At 42.3% G+C, this 14,541-nt stretch overlaps 1 protein-coding gene across 2 annotated transcripts in view; it reads right to left on the reverse strand.

Moving 5' to 3' along the window:
• Positions 1–9,647: 9,647 nt before the first annotated feature.
• The window catches only part of IFT81 (intraflagellar transport 81), a 34,550-nt gene continuing 29,656 nt past the window's right edge, over positions 9,648–14,541 (reverse strand). For both annotated transcript variants that reach the window (XM_062010254.1, XM_010204617.2), the window contains exons 17-18: positions 12,064–12,109; positions 9,648–11,127 (exon numbers count right to left, since the gene is read on the reverse strand). In XM_062010254.1, the coding sequence (XP_061866238.1) occupies positions 10,945–11,127; positions 12,064–12,109 (229 nt within the window). In that variant the 3' untranslated portion in view covers positions 9,648–10,944. The remainder of the gene's footprint in view (positions 11,128–12,063; positions 12,110–14,541) is intronic.

Genomic DNA, 14,541 nt, shown 5'->3' on the forward strand with positions numbered 1-14,541 from the left:
TGTGTTTCTTTTTTTGAGAACCACACAAAGGAGAGGAGCATGACACCTCTGACAAAGCTAATCAGAAGTTAGGATTATTAATTTCCTGCCTTCCAACACTGGCTGCCTGGTAAGCATTTCTTAAATGAGAAAATGTTTCTGTCTTGGTTCTTGTTATTTAGCTCTGTGGCCTCTCATCGTTCCGTTAGGGGAGTAGATTTTGATGAAGGGGAGATTTCACCTTTGCTTATGAGCTTTTTAATAAAACAGTTGATATTTTTCTAATTTGTGTTCAGACTGTCTTGAGCTGGTCACTGCAGCACATTGAGGACAATGAGAACTGCAGACAAGGTGCACTTCTGCAAAACATTGCCTTTGATGGTGAAGGGCAGTTCACGAAGCTCCAGACCTTATCCTCTGTGTCCTTGCCCACTTGCTCTCTGTTCTTTGCCTGCTGCTCTCTACCCCTTCAGCTGTGCTTTTACAATTATTTGTGGCTATAAACTGAGTTAATAATCATCTTTTGCCAAGAGGCTGTGGTAAGTCTGACTGTGCAGCCCCACAAAGGGTTGTGCCAACACAACTGAGAAAAATATCTTCACACTGGTTGGAAGCTGGTTTAGACAGTGGTACCAGCAAGCAGGGCAGTCCCACCTCTTCTCTCAGCTGCCACTTCTTTATACCAAGTAATGATTTCAGTTAAAAGCAGAGTTCTCTCTGCTCCACTGGAGGGATTTTGTGCTTGCAGAAGGTTTGGCTTACGTTCCATACTGTCTGTGCAGCACCCTGCAACTTAAGAAGCTCCATCTAAATTTTTTTGAGCCTTCTTTTAGATTCCAGGTGCAAATTATAGCTGGATTTAATGTCCTGGAAACCTACATCCTCACTGTGTTCAGGGAGCAACCACAGCATGTACAGTAAGAGGGCAGGCTTAATCCATGCTTACTTACTGTGTGCTTTATCTCCATCCAATAATCACCTCCAACTTAATTAGCTAATGTTGTGTTTAGGTATTTAATATTTATGCATCAATGAAGCAATAACATTGCAAACCACTCTATTTGTTGAATGCCCTTTTATAAAAACTGGATGTACCCATATGGATTGTTTCAAACAAAGATAAATTGCAGCAGCACGATGGATTTGCAGATAAAATTGGCCCTGGTGCAGCTGCTATAGCAAAGAAATATTCCCTTATTATGAAACTCCAGTATCTGTGCCTCTCCATGGAGAATATAATGCTGTAAGCATTGCTGAGCCTGCTGTGAGGAGTTCATCTGATTCTAATGGAACCACACAGTTAACAGGCTGTACATCTTGTAAGTAAGGAGGATGTTTCCATCAAAGCCATTTGAGTTGGGTTTATTTTTTTGTATTGCCTAATGAAACTTTTTTTTTTTTGGTCATTTTCCCCCCCCCAAAAGTATCAGCTTTGTGTTGGATACTTTAACTTGGCATTAAAAAGTCGTGTGGGGTTTTTTAAACATGATTTTTTTTCCCCCTCAAGAAATAACATGAAGATTTAATTTATTTTGTTCTGTGGAGACTGAAATTTTTCCTGGGGAATATGGCTTTACCCCATTATGGCATATGCTTGTATCAACACAAGTTCAGGTTTTATTTAAGGCCAAATTTATCAGACTAAACAGGAGCTATCACCATTGACTGGATTATTCATTAGCTGAGGTTACCCTGGACTTCTTCCCACATATAAAAACAAAATTTAGTGCTCCAGTGGTAAATCTGCTGCCTTTTTGTTTGAGGTGATTCCATGGCAGTACACTGAGGAACAGACCAAACAAGCAGAAGCAGCAGCTTTCACCACAGCTGCCTGGGGCAATAAACCAGAAGCACAAACTCTCTCTTCCTTTACCATGTCCTAAACCAGGCAGCTTTTCCCTTGTAGAGCTTTCCCACTCGGGCATCTTTATGGGGTTTTTTTGAGAAGGCACTGAATAACGTGCAGAATACCTTCATGTCCTCTGGGTGCTTGAAAAAAGAGAACATGTCCTGTTATTTCTGCACTAGGTTCTATAGTTAATGTGCTTCAGCTACAGAGCAGACACTTGTAAAAAACATGAAAATGTCCCCAGAATAGGCACCCAAAAAGTTGCTGCTGTGTGCCAGTGTGCCACTGAGAGACCCGAGCTTTGTTCCCATGCTTGTTTGCACAGGCACACACACACGCTGTTTCTATTTAGGACTGCTTCTCCTGATGTTTATCTCTTTGGGATTACAAAAAGATCTTGGGGTAAGGGAAAAATCTCACATTTCACATTGTTGCCTCCATTAGCTCAATGATGGTTTTTATGCTTTGAAAGTCTTTGTTACAACTCAATTAGAAACTCCTTCAGGAACTCGCTCTAAGTTTGTATCACATCTGTTAATGTGTATCATGTGTGTTTACCTGTGATGACCTTTCCATTACAGACTTCAATCAATTACCACATTGCAAATGTACAGCTATTTTACTTCTGCATTGCCTCTTAGGGGGTGGCAGGGTTCAGATGAGGACACTCAAAGCTGGGACACTGACTACTGCACTGGGAAATTCGGTGACGTTTGCTGTATCGTTCCCTCACATTCAAGTAAACCAAAGCTTGGGTTAGGATGAGGGCTCAGGGGCTGCACAGCCACGCTCAGGACAAGCCCCAGGAGGGTTTTCAGGGAGAAGGTCAGATTGGGAATCCTGGGCATGCCCCGATACCACAGCCCAGAAACAAGGACTGGACCCTGGTTTTCCTTCTGTTCTCCTCCATACTGTGGTTTACTCATCTAGAAGATAGTATAAATAGCAGCAACTTGTTTATCTGGCTCAAGAGACTTTACTAAGAGCTGTTTGTGAATTATTTTGAGATTCTGTAATGAAAGTTGCTATAACAGTTTCTTTTAAGCTGATTTGTGCATGTGCTAACGTAGTTACGCTCACACACATACAGGTTCACGGGATCAGAGTTGCTTCTCTTAAGCTGTCCACAAATACTTTACAATGCCATAAAACCACAGAACTGGACAGTCCAGAGTTGGAACTGGAGCCATCAGTCATAGTAAGTATGTAACAGAGTTACAGAAACATGCATTGACACTAATTGTGATCAGATGGATATAAACAATAAAGTACTCCCAAGCAGTCTATTTACAACTGTATCTGCATGTACCACAAGTCAGCCAGATTCCACTGGCATGTCTAGGTTTAGTTTCCACTTTAGACTTTGATCATTAGGTGACACTATACAATGATATTGTTGAAGAGAGTAAATACTGTGCAGGATAAATGACAAGAATGCTGCACTCTGTCAGTGCTGCTTTTATCCACAGCAGTGAAACTGCATTATCACTGCAACAAACTAATTCCATTTAGTTCCAGAGTGCAGTATGCCTAAAGCAGAGAAATACAAATGAATTGAAATACATTGATTATACAGAAAATTCAGTGCAAATTATTTAAAACATCTTGAGTAGGTGTAATAAAATCCTACAGATACAGTTGCACAGCTGGCAGAGTGAAGTCAGAAGAAAACAATCACCTCACTCGAGATGTGCAGAGAACCTGGCTCCTAACCTTGGCTTTTAAACTTGAAGCTTGACAAACAGCATTTTTCCTGTGATGGGGACAGGTGGCAGCCCCATCACAGAGCGTTTGCCAGCATTACCACTCTCCTCATTTAGACTTTACATCAAGTCTGTGTGAGCTCTGGCTGGAAGTCAAGAGTATTCATGTCTCTAAGCAAAGACAAAGGCTAACGCTTCTTTATTAAGGCTGGTTCTAAAGAAGCAAAGGTATTGCAGGAAGGACCACTGTCCATTTAGATTCCACACTAGTTTTAAGGGCCGTGTGCTACAGTGCAGGACTATTTATATGTATAAGTGAAAGTAACCATTGATTAGCTAAAATAATTCTTCTCCTAAACAGATCAACGCTGCTAAGAAGGTACAGAAAAACAATTCTACAATAGCAGAAAACTGTCCTGTTTGTGGGTAGGCAAAGGGATTGAAGAGTATAGTTTTACTCTCTTAGACCAAATGAAGTCCTAAATTGGAAAAGCAGCTCCATCCAAGGTCGCCTCTGTTGTTTCCAAAAATATCTCGAAACCAACGCAAGAGGGGCACTTTGTTGGTGTTATCGAGACATATATAGTTTCAATCAAATTCTTCAAGAAGTGTCAGAATAAAAGTCAAACATTTCTTTGACACTGCCAAGCCACTTGCAAGCAAATCCCTTTAAAGGTTCAAAATAACTCTGATAACAAAATTAAGAATTATGGGATGTTTCCTTTACACATAAAAACAAATAAAGAGAGGCAGATGAATCTGGGATGGAATTGTAAACACTTTGTAGACATTTCGTAAAAGGAGTGTATAATTCTTTCTGCTACACTGGGTGAAGTGTTACAAGGTTGTGTTAGTGATCCCAGGAGAAGATTTATAGAGCTTTTTCCAGTATGTGAGTTCTCTCTCCCTCCCTCCCTCCCTCTCCTCGTATTTTACAATCAACCTTTGCTTCATTCTATTAAAGCAACAAGCAGCAAAGAAGCTTTGGTGTACATAAAGTGATGCATTTCACTTGCAAATGGTGGAATTACAATGTTGTAAACAAAAGCCACAAAAGGAACAGTAAGCACAACGGTACCAACTCACTGTGAAGTCTGCCACATTCCACCTCTTTGTTAGAATTCAGGTTGCTTTCTAGTTATTAGCTGTGGGAGAGATTTTCCTAAGGAGACTTCATTTCCAGATGATGCTGTCATTGCCTGTGAAATAATAAATGCCTAATTTTCATTACTGTCCTCTGTACATTAAGTAGATGGCTCCCTGGTTGGTGCTCAGTCCTGCAGATACCTGAGCAGTCTCATCAGCTGTTGGAAAATGAACATGAAGGAGAGAAAGCCTTTAGGACAAAAGATACAACAGGAATGTAAAATGTGAGTGGAACAGGTTGTCTGTGGGTGACTTTCAGTGTTCTTATATAGTTCTGTTTTCTTTTTAATATGCTGTGAAAACATGGGAAGCTTTAAAGCAGAGAATAAGTGGAGATGGGTACAATGTTTTGGGAATACTTTAGAAACTCCCAGGTTTTTGGGTGCTGCAGTCCACAGAATGCTGGCTCAGAGCTCTGCAGCACTGGAGCAGCAGCTGAGAAGCAAAGTGCATCATTTCCATGTGATTTTTAATTTTAAAATTCTCAATTTTTAGCATCTCAAATGAATCATCCCTTTCTGCTCTTGGTAATTCTTCCCTAACAGCACTGAGATTTCTGTGATAGCTGCAAAGAAATGCCTAAACACCAGTTTACTCTCCAGAAAATGCTGCAATAGTGTAAATCAAGGAAACTGCTGAATTATTCATATTTTATAACCTTAGAATTTCAACTGCTATTTAAAATACAGTAATCCCATTAAAAAAAACCCATTAAAATGCCACCAATTTTAATTGCAGAAAATCTCAAGGTTTTCGTAGGGATTTTTTCAGTATAAACCCTCTGTAAAAAAGGAAGAAATGGTGAGATTAATTCCTTCATTATTTCCCTTTGCTGGTTACTATTTGTTATGTGATATATGCCTTTATGGTTTTGCTGTTGTTGCTCCCTAAATGCCGGGCATTTTCTATCCCTCTGCATTTCCTTTCCCTTCCCAGGGAAAAGGAGCTGTGAGAGAGAAAGGAATTCATCTCTGAAAACTGGTGAGATCCCATTTCCATACTCCTATCAACTGCACTTTTTCTGGTATTGGCAAGATGTACAGGATTTGGGTTTATCCTGTTTTAAGAGCAGAGTTAATTAAGTGCTTATTGTATAAATGAGTGGTTTGAAAATTTCAGCAGTTGCAGTAAAACTTAGAAGCCTAAAAATGAGATGATTTTCTGCAATGACAAGACTCAACTGAAAGAGTACAATAGTCATTGGCTTGAGCAGAGGCATTTGCAGGGAAAGAACATTAGTTCTTGGCATTCAGCAACTGCTGGTTGTGTGTATCCTCATTTGAAAAAACATCCTTTTTTCAGAACTATGAGGAGTGGAAATGCAAGTAGAAGTAAAATATCCTTCTTTTTAATGTACTAAATAATGCCTGTAAATACAAGTTAATGCATGAAGTTGTATTTTAATGATAAACACTATAAATACTTCAGCAGTAGATTTGTACAAGACAGCCTCTCTTAGACAGCTCATAAAAACCAAACCATATTGCTAAGGACTTGTGTGTTTTGTTTGTGCTGAGAAAACCTTCCACATTTAATTGTTGTCATAAATTAGCATGTGTCTAATGGAACATTGATTTGTGTTGGATGAAAGTCATTATTTTAGATAATTACAGCTCTTTTTTATGTCCCGTGTCTTCTCAGTCTGATGCTGGCCCTTTAATTCCTGCTTGTTCTGTCAGGAGGAAGAATACAGAGCTAAATCCAGCAGACCTTATTTTGGCAAAACTCCCACTGAAGTCAGTGAGGGGTTTGTGAAAGTAAGGACAGCATGATTTGTCTCACAGTTCCTGATGATTATTTGGGAGATGTTTGCTCTCCCCTCCAACGCCAGAGCTCCTCACTGAGTTCGAGTCGCTGCAGCACAGTACCTGACAGCACTTTTTTGTCTGTAAACAAGAGTCATGAAAATCAGTGTAATGCAGTTGTGAAAAATACCCTTTTCACCCAATGACCTTGGAATAAAATAAGAATGACTTGGGGAATTTGGAGACTGCTACATGGAACTAACAGAGACACTGAGACTTTGGAGAACCCGTTTTAAATTTGTGCTGAGAATTTAAAGAGCTTTTTAAACAGGCTGGAAATAGATCAGATTTTGATTGTTAGAAAACAACTACCCAACTGGGTGTTGCCCACACAGGTGGTACCTTGTGATAAAATTGTTCATTTGGGTAATACTTCCTCACTGGAACACTGGCAGGGCTGTGAAAATGTCAGTGCTGCTTTCTAATTCAAATTGCAACACAGAAAGGCAGTTGAAGTGTTAACAGTGTTCCTTCAGCAGGAAACCTCCTGCTCCAAGTGATAACACAGGGCACACCTTCAGATCCCTGAGCAAATACAGGGTCAGTGAGAGAAATGAGATCTGTAAGCATCAGTGCTCTCTCTCCTCAGCTACAGGCAAGGAACAGCTTCCCACACTCTGTGTCAACGTGCCATGACTTCTCTCCCAAGGGGACACCTTTTGGGTGGCAGCACTTCAGTCTCTGTGGTCTGTCAGCCCCACATCTATGTGCCTTTGTATGGGAGGTGGCTCCAGAGTCCCCACACAGGGCCAGAGCGGCTGTTTCAGAACTTGACTGATACTGTAGATGAGTGGCTGAGGGCAGCCTCCAGATAGTTCACAGTGAGCTTTCAGTCACCATTCATCTGGGCCAGATGTGAAGTAGTGAGCTAAAGAGGAGCAGCTCTGTACCCATTTCCAGTCTCTGAACCAGCAAGTCCCTCAGATTTCACACACTGGTGCTACACTACCCCTGCCTGTTATCAGAACATCCTCCCTGGGAGGGCATTTTCTGGGCACCGAGCTGTCGTGAAGTACTTCAGAACATGCAGTGAAGTTCAGCTGCACCATGGCTGTGGGGAAGTCTTATCAAGAACGCTGTGGAAATCAGTGTGTTTAAACATATTAAACACAATATCAAGGCCTGACTGTTATGACTGTGGGCAACTATATGCACATGGCTCCATTAGTAGTAATAGCCAGGTGAGTAAAGATACACAGAGAAGTAATCCCAGATTTGGGTTGCTTAAGGAAGTCTGAAGTAAATTACTTGTTTTAGTTCAAATGGAAGTTAAATGGTACCACTAATAGAAACAAAATAATCTGATACCAGGTGGTAAAGTGGCTGCTCATCTAACACAGTAGATGTTCTGCCTCCTCAGGGCCATTTCTGATGCTCGTACCTATTTCATCTCTTAGGTCTATGTGGAATTTGCTGTAGCTCTAAGGACAGCTGAAGTCAACGTGACTAAATAACACAAAGCTGCAGAAGACTGGAGTGCTTTTATAGCAGAACAGTTCCTCATCCAGGTCTGGATAAAGACAAGGAGAAGCCTTTTGAAACAAGGGAAGCTGCTGCTCAGGAGTGACTGCTCAGATCAGTGTTCCCACTGCAAGAGATTTGGTAAGTGCTGATGTTGATTTATTTGGACTTTCACAAGGGAAAGGTAGGTATTTTTCCATATGGTATTTGAATCTTATTAGTTAACCAGCTAGGCTATTAATACCACCAAAATGTAAAAAATAAAAGTAGGCTTTTTGTTGCAAGTGAGGAAGTAAAAATACAGGTGTGAAATGCAAAGATGTTTGAATGTTGCCATCAAATCATGAACTAGGTGAAAAAGCCAGTGAACAGGATCCATTCGAGTTGCATTTATGAAATGTCCACTTGTATGGAAAGCTAAAGATAGCATCTGAGTTTTTCCAACTTGCTTTTCATAACAGTTATTATGATTTTCTGCTTCATCTCATAAAGTCATTTTGCTGCTGCTGTGGTCTATAATCTGTGTGCCCTTTCTTGGTGCAGTACAAATGACAGAACACCAATCAGATCAGAACAACAATCGCGTCATCTTTGAGTAACTTGCAATAAACTGTTTTTACAAGGAAGAGATATGAACTATTTTTAGGGTAACTGAACAGAAAACCAGAAAATTATTATACTCCATCTTACTCTACATGACTGTGATGCATTTCAAAAGCATTGCTTTTTCCTGAGCAGCAGGCTAATCCATGTAAGACATCTGTACATAAATGGTCTAGCCAAATCGGGCCTCTAGGGATTTGTTAAAAGTTCTGGCTTGAAGGATATAAAATCCCCTTTCTCCCTGCCCTGTCTGGTGGCTGAACCATAGGCTGATTCACAAATAACATCAGTGACCGTTTTTGGTGACTCTCCCATTTTTTCAGCATGTCTCACACCTAATTGTCACTGTTACTTTACTATTGCTGGCAAGTATTCAGCAGAGCCCTCCTTTAGAAGTCCAGGTATGTGGCTGTTTTAACTTTCTTCAGCTCAACAGGCCATACAGTACAATGCAGGTGAAGTCAGGTAATAATGGTACAGGGCTGGCAGGGAGACAAGGTACAGGTGTCTCTGGAGATGGCTGTGCCCACACAATATCATCTGCCTCTGTCCCTCTCCTCAGCTTCTCCCTTCCAGATGGGCATGGCCTCCCTTCAGTGCCTTCTAAAACCCCTTCTGCCACATCAGCCACTCAGGAGGCAGCAGCTGGTGGCAGTGCTGCATGTTCTTCTCCCTTGGCCAACTCTACCTGTGCCTGTGTCCTACAGCCCAGCACAGCCCAGCCTTTCTTCCTCACTCCCTGAAAATGTGTGTAGGGGAAAACATGCTGCTTCTCCTGGTTTTGGGAAGGATTAGTGTGCAGCTGTTGAGAAAGCCTATCTTCAGCTATTCAGCAGCGTGGGAGGGCTTACATGAGGATGTCCTGGGAATCTATGGATCCCAGACCCACTCCTTACACATACACTGCAGTTCTGAACACTTTGGGGGGCATCTGAAATAAAGAAATGACCCATTCAAACCTCTTTTTTCCTGTGGCCCAGCAAGCTGCTTGTCATTAACAGTTTACCTTCTTTCACCAAAGAAATGTAAAACAAAAGAACACATGCAAAAGGGAGTCATCAGGTTTTATTTTAGCTCTGTTAACAAATCATTTACTGCAAAGGCAAACTGGGAATCACATCACTGCCATATTCTGTCTTGATCCAGAAAACAGCAACAGATCTTTATAGTTTGGTATTGAAGAAAGCAAAATTTTTTCAGTTGTCCTAAAAAGACATTCTGCTTCAGACAGGAAAAACTAAAAAAAGCCCCTCCCCCATCTAGAAATTCAAGAAGCCACAGGACTGAAGAACAGCAGCCAGAGTTCTGGTCCCACAGACTTATCTCTCTCCTTCCGAGCTTTGATTGTGGCTGGGGTGCTCATCCCAAATGATGAAGTGTGAGGGACAGTTTCAAGCCTCAGCTACATTCCTCTTACTCTGGGTCAGCTGTGGGTCTCATGATGCAATCTGAAGGGCAGTGACAGTGGCCTGTGGCTCACAGGTCAGTGCCAGAGCAGATGGCAGCCTTGCCCACCTACCTGTTCTGCACACTCTACATAGGCCAGAACCCCTGTACTGCGTCTGCATCCATCAACAACCCTCCAGCCCTGGGATGAGCCTCTTTGGGTGATGTAATCACTTTGCTGCACAGAGAAAACAGCTCAAAGTGTCCTCAGTGGAGCCTTTAGTCAGCCACCATTTACACTTTCACATGGGCAACTTGTAAAAATCAGAAGAAGGTATATGTACAAGAAAAAGACATTTGTTAAAAACAACAACAAAAGATAATGGAAAAAGCTCAGAATCCAGGTAATTGTTCTCAGAACCTACTCCTGACACTGCAGCAACAAACTGTCTCCTGGAAGCACAATCAGTTTCATTCAGCCATGCAAGGAAAGTGTGACTAGGAGTGAGCCAGCAAGGGCTGCGCAGCTTGGAGTGAACAGGGCTCCATTCCTGCCAGTCACAGTACATGAGTAAAGACAATGGGGAAGGAGAGGGCCAAAGCCAGGAGGTCTGCAGTTACACAACATCAAGCCTTGCAAACATGTAACCTTAGTGATACAGAGTAAGGAGCAGAGCAATTATGGAAGCTTTCTGTGACCCTGAAGAAGGATTTCTTTGCCTTTGATCTCTGCAGATGCATGCCATTCCCAGCCTCATAACCCAGAGATTTATGACGAGGTTCACCCCAGTGCAGCTCTCGTGGCAGATCTTCTGCCCTGTGCTGCTGTCAGCCAGCAATGGAGGAAAACCTTCGTAGAGAACCCAGTCACGCTCTTTATTTAGCCACCAAAACCAAATAAGGTACAACAAATCCATGTGGAAATGAGGAAAACAACAACCTTTAATGAGAGGTTACCTTTGAGATGCAAACACAGTCCTCCTACTTCATGTTGGTATCAAGAATGAAGGATTCATAACACAAGTCTGTCTTTACCTTCTTCCTGAATGACTTGATCAATGGCTGTTTGATTTTGTTGTTTCAGAAAACATTTTTTCTTACATTCCATCAACTGCTCAAAATCCTGCCACATTTTCATTTGCTTCATGTTTGCCCCGTGACTTTCCCTTACAACTTTCTGCTTCTCTCTTAATTTCTGTTAAAAATACAAACAAATAGATTTCTAGAACAGTTCCACACCCCAAACACCACTCAGTGAGGCAGCCTGCAATGACAATGGTTTTATATGCTACTGAAATACTACTTTGTTCAAGTTAATAGCACTCCCTGCGAGTGAGAAAAGCGTTAACACCTGGGACTCAGTTATCTGCTTTGCAGGGACTGACAATTATTGCAGTGTTTTAAAAGTAAATCAGACCCTTATCTGTGTGAGAAGTTACACTAACAACCTGAGTTGGTTTCCATCCCGAGCTGCTGCAGGATCGAGCTGCAGTGGACTCAGAGCCTGACAGTATAAGCATGAAATCAATGTTTTACACTGAAACCCGCTACTGACTGTTACAAGCAGCAGCCCAAACCTGGGAAAATCACTCACAGGTAAAACACTCACACAAAGGGAAGTGAGAAGATGCTCAGTGGGAATTGCTCAACCTGGCCTTGCCCATGCTGAGCCGAGCTGCACCCAGGATTAAAAGTGGCCAAGTGCTTTTGTTGAACGCCGCTGTGCTGATCATCCCCTGCCCTTTAGCCACGGCCACACGGCTGACAGGCACACAATTTATTGTCTTCAGCAGGTTGCTTTATATACAACATAAAATCCGAGCTGGCAGTTTGTTATGCCCATGTTTCAGTTTCTTAGCCCGATGGTTTTCGGGGAATGTGCCGTCACGTGAAGCTCTTTGACTATCTCTTACAGGCTCATGCTCCCCGCTGCAGGACACCAAGCCCTGAAGAGTGAGCGTGATCTCTTTTCAGGGTATTAGTTACCAATGACAGCAGTAATGGAATTTTCTTTGTAGGCTGCAATATGCTTTTTATAAAAGCCTGACCACAGCCTTGGTTAATAAGCCCCTGCAAAGATACAAACTGTACAAGGTTTTGACAAGGTAAAAACCCAAACTCTCGTTCTTACCTTCCCAAGGTTTTCCTGTTCGAGGATCCTTCGTGTATACTGTTCCCTAAGGAAACATAACATCGTGTTAGTATGATGTTAGTTGGTTCTGTGTAACAGGTCAGAATAATGGTGCAAGTGTGGAGAATTATTAAAGTACTGGGAGGTTCAGGAGGAAAATTGAGGACAAGATATCCCTTGACATCAAAGATCAGATCTCTTTGATTCCCCCAGTTGTGCAGCTGGGAAAAGTGACATTGGATAAGATCTCTTACATCTTAAAGCAGATGTGATTACTGCTCCTTCCAGCTTGAAGTTAACACCAAGATCACTGGGATAAGTAATGCCTGATCCCTTTTTTATCCTGGTGGCATTCTGAGGTGAGGCAGTGGCCTCCTTGGTATGAGCCTCCGAGTTTACAAACCCACAGCCCTTGACTGCTGTGAGGGTGGTGTTAGAATGAAGGGGAAAACAGAGGAATGAAGGGGAACAGTATTTCACCTCAGGTCTGACAAACCCAGTGCCTGCAATGGAACCACTGTATGCTCCTCACTTTCAGAAAACAGCCGTCACATTTAGGTGACTAAATTTAGGCTCAGGAGTGTAACTGTTGACATCCATTATTAAAAATCTTGGCTGTACACCTTTGTAACAAGTGGCTGGATCACTCTGACATATACAAACTTGTTATAGGAAACCTGACAATATGCAAAGGATAACAGCACGATTCAGATACATTACAATGTCCTTGTTTAAAATGTGTGAGTAAAAAATCCTCTTCACTGATTCACTTACAAAACCCAGTGATGACATGTTGTGTGTAACAGGTACACTTAGAGAGTGAGAGCTTGCTAGTGGAACTCAAACTAACCCAGCTCATCTAAAGAACTTCCCAGACTGCTCAGAGCAGAAGGCCTTTGTGTGGAGAAATCCTAATTTACAGAAGGAAATTTCATTATATCAGAGTGGGAGGGTTTGCCAGAGCTTACTGAGCAAAGGTGTGGAACCAAGAATTTGTGTTTCTCATGTTCCTTCCCTCCCTAAGCCCCCCAGGCTTTTGACTGGAGCCCTTGGTCCCAGCCACCTGGTCCTAGTGCTGCTCTCCCTGCAGAATGGGCGTGTGAGAAATGGAGCCGGATCAACGTGTCATCTCTCACCCTTGGACAATTCAGCCACAACAAATCAAAGCTGTCTTGAGGCTGCTCCAAGTGCTGCACTGCTGGTCCCTGGCAACCCTCACCAAATCAAAGGCAGGGACAGCCACACTGAGGCTGATCTCTGTGGGCACACGGTGTGTGTTCACCCACAGCTGGTGAGAACGTGCTGCTTTTTTTGAAAGTGGAGTTCAAAGTAACCATCAGAAGATTAGATGTCTTTCCTAGTAAGTTTTTCTTGACTATTTATAAGGATGACTGGAAAGAATGCAACTTAATAACTTCATTAGAAACCCCACAACTTTCTATTTTTAGAGAACAAAATTAACTTTTCACATTCCTAAGAAGTGACTCCACGGAACAGAGAGTTTATATTCAACAGAGGGTCAGAATTGAGACAGTTTTTGTTCAATACGTTGTTAGGAAAGCACTGTTCTGTTCATGGTTCATTTTTACTCCGTTTACATTCCATTGCCTGCTGAAAAATACATTCACATGCTAACAGGATGTCCAGAAAACAAAAATTACTGTCTCATTTTATATTTTTGCAAAGGTCTCTGTATTGAACTCTGTTGTAATTCATTTCAACACGACAGATCTGTGACCTCTCACAGGAGGTGAAAAATGTGTGCAGTCACTGTGAGGGGATAATTTCCCTTGCCTGATGCCCACACCAGCAAGTGAAATAGGGACAGCCGAGAGCAGGAATGCTCTGTTCACATTCTCCTCACCATCCCTGGAATGACACAGTGCTTCATTCCAGCCTTTGCTGCCTTGGCTGTGGGAATATTCATTGGGGATCTTCATGTCATAAGTATTTGACTTGGAGCATTTTTTTGCTCAGTGTCTGTGAACAAACACGGACCCTCCTCTTCCCTGCCAGCCCATAAAAGGGCAATGCCTGCTGGGTGATCCCCCTTTCCTCACAGCTGCTTGGCTGAGCTGTGCTGCCTTTCATACTAATGAGTATTCATATCATCACTAAGACTCTTCTCCAGACACTTCTCTTGTCATCCCTTTGTTTAATTTTGCTGGTTCATTGTCTCTCATTAAATCTTTTCTTTCTTACAGCCTTCCATTATTTTGTGAGATGGAATAAGAGGCTGCTTAGCCTCTCAGAAACACCCCAAACCTGAGGGCAGCACAGGCTTCCTCTCTGAGAGGGGTCAGACCTTCTTGTGCCCACTGGAGTCTCGGGGGATGCCTGGCAGAGGCTTTATGTCTGGGAGAGCCCCACTTCCTGCAGGACCCATCTGAGGCACAGTTTCCCTGAGCTGCTGCCAACAGGGGTTGCAAGTTAAAACCACTCTCTGGGGCCTATAATCTCCAGCAGGAAGGGAAAATC

The sequence above is a fragment of the Colius striatus genome, chromosome 17 (assembly GCF_028858725.1).
Source record: "Colius striatus isolate bColStr4 chromosome 17, bColStr4.1.hap1, whole genome shotgun sequence".
Taxonomy (NCBI): Eukaryota; Metazoa; Chordata; class Aves; order Coliiformes; family Coliidae; genus Colius; species Colius striatus.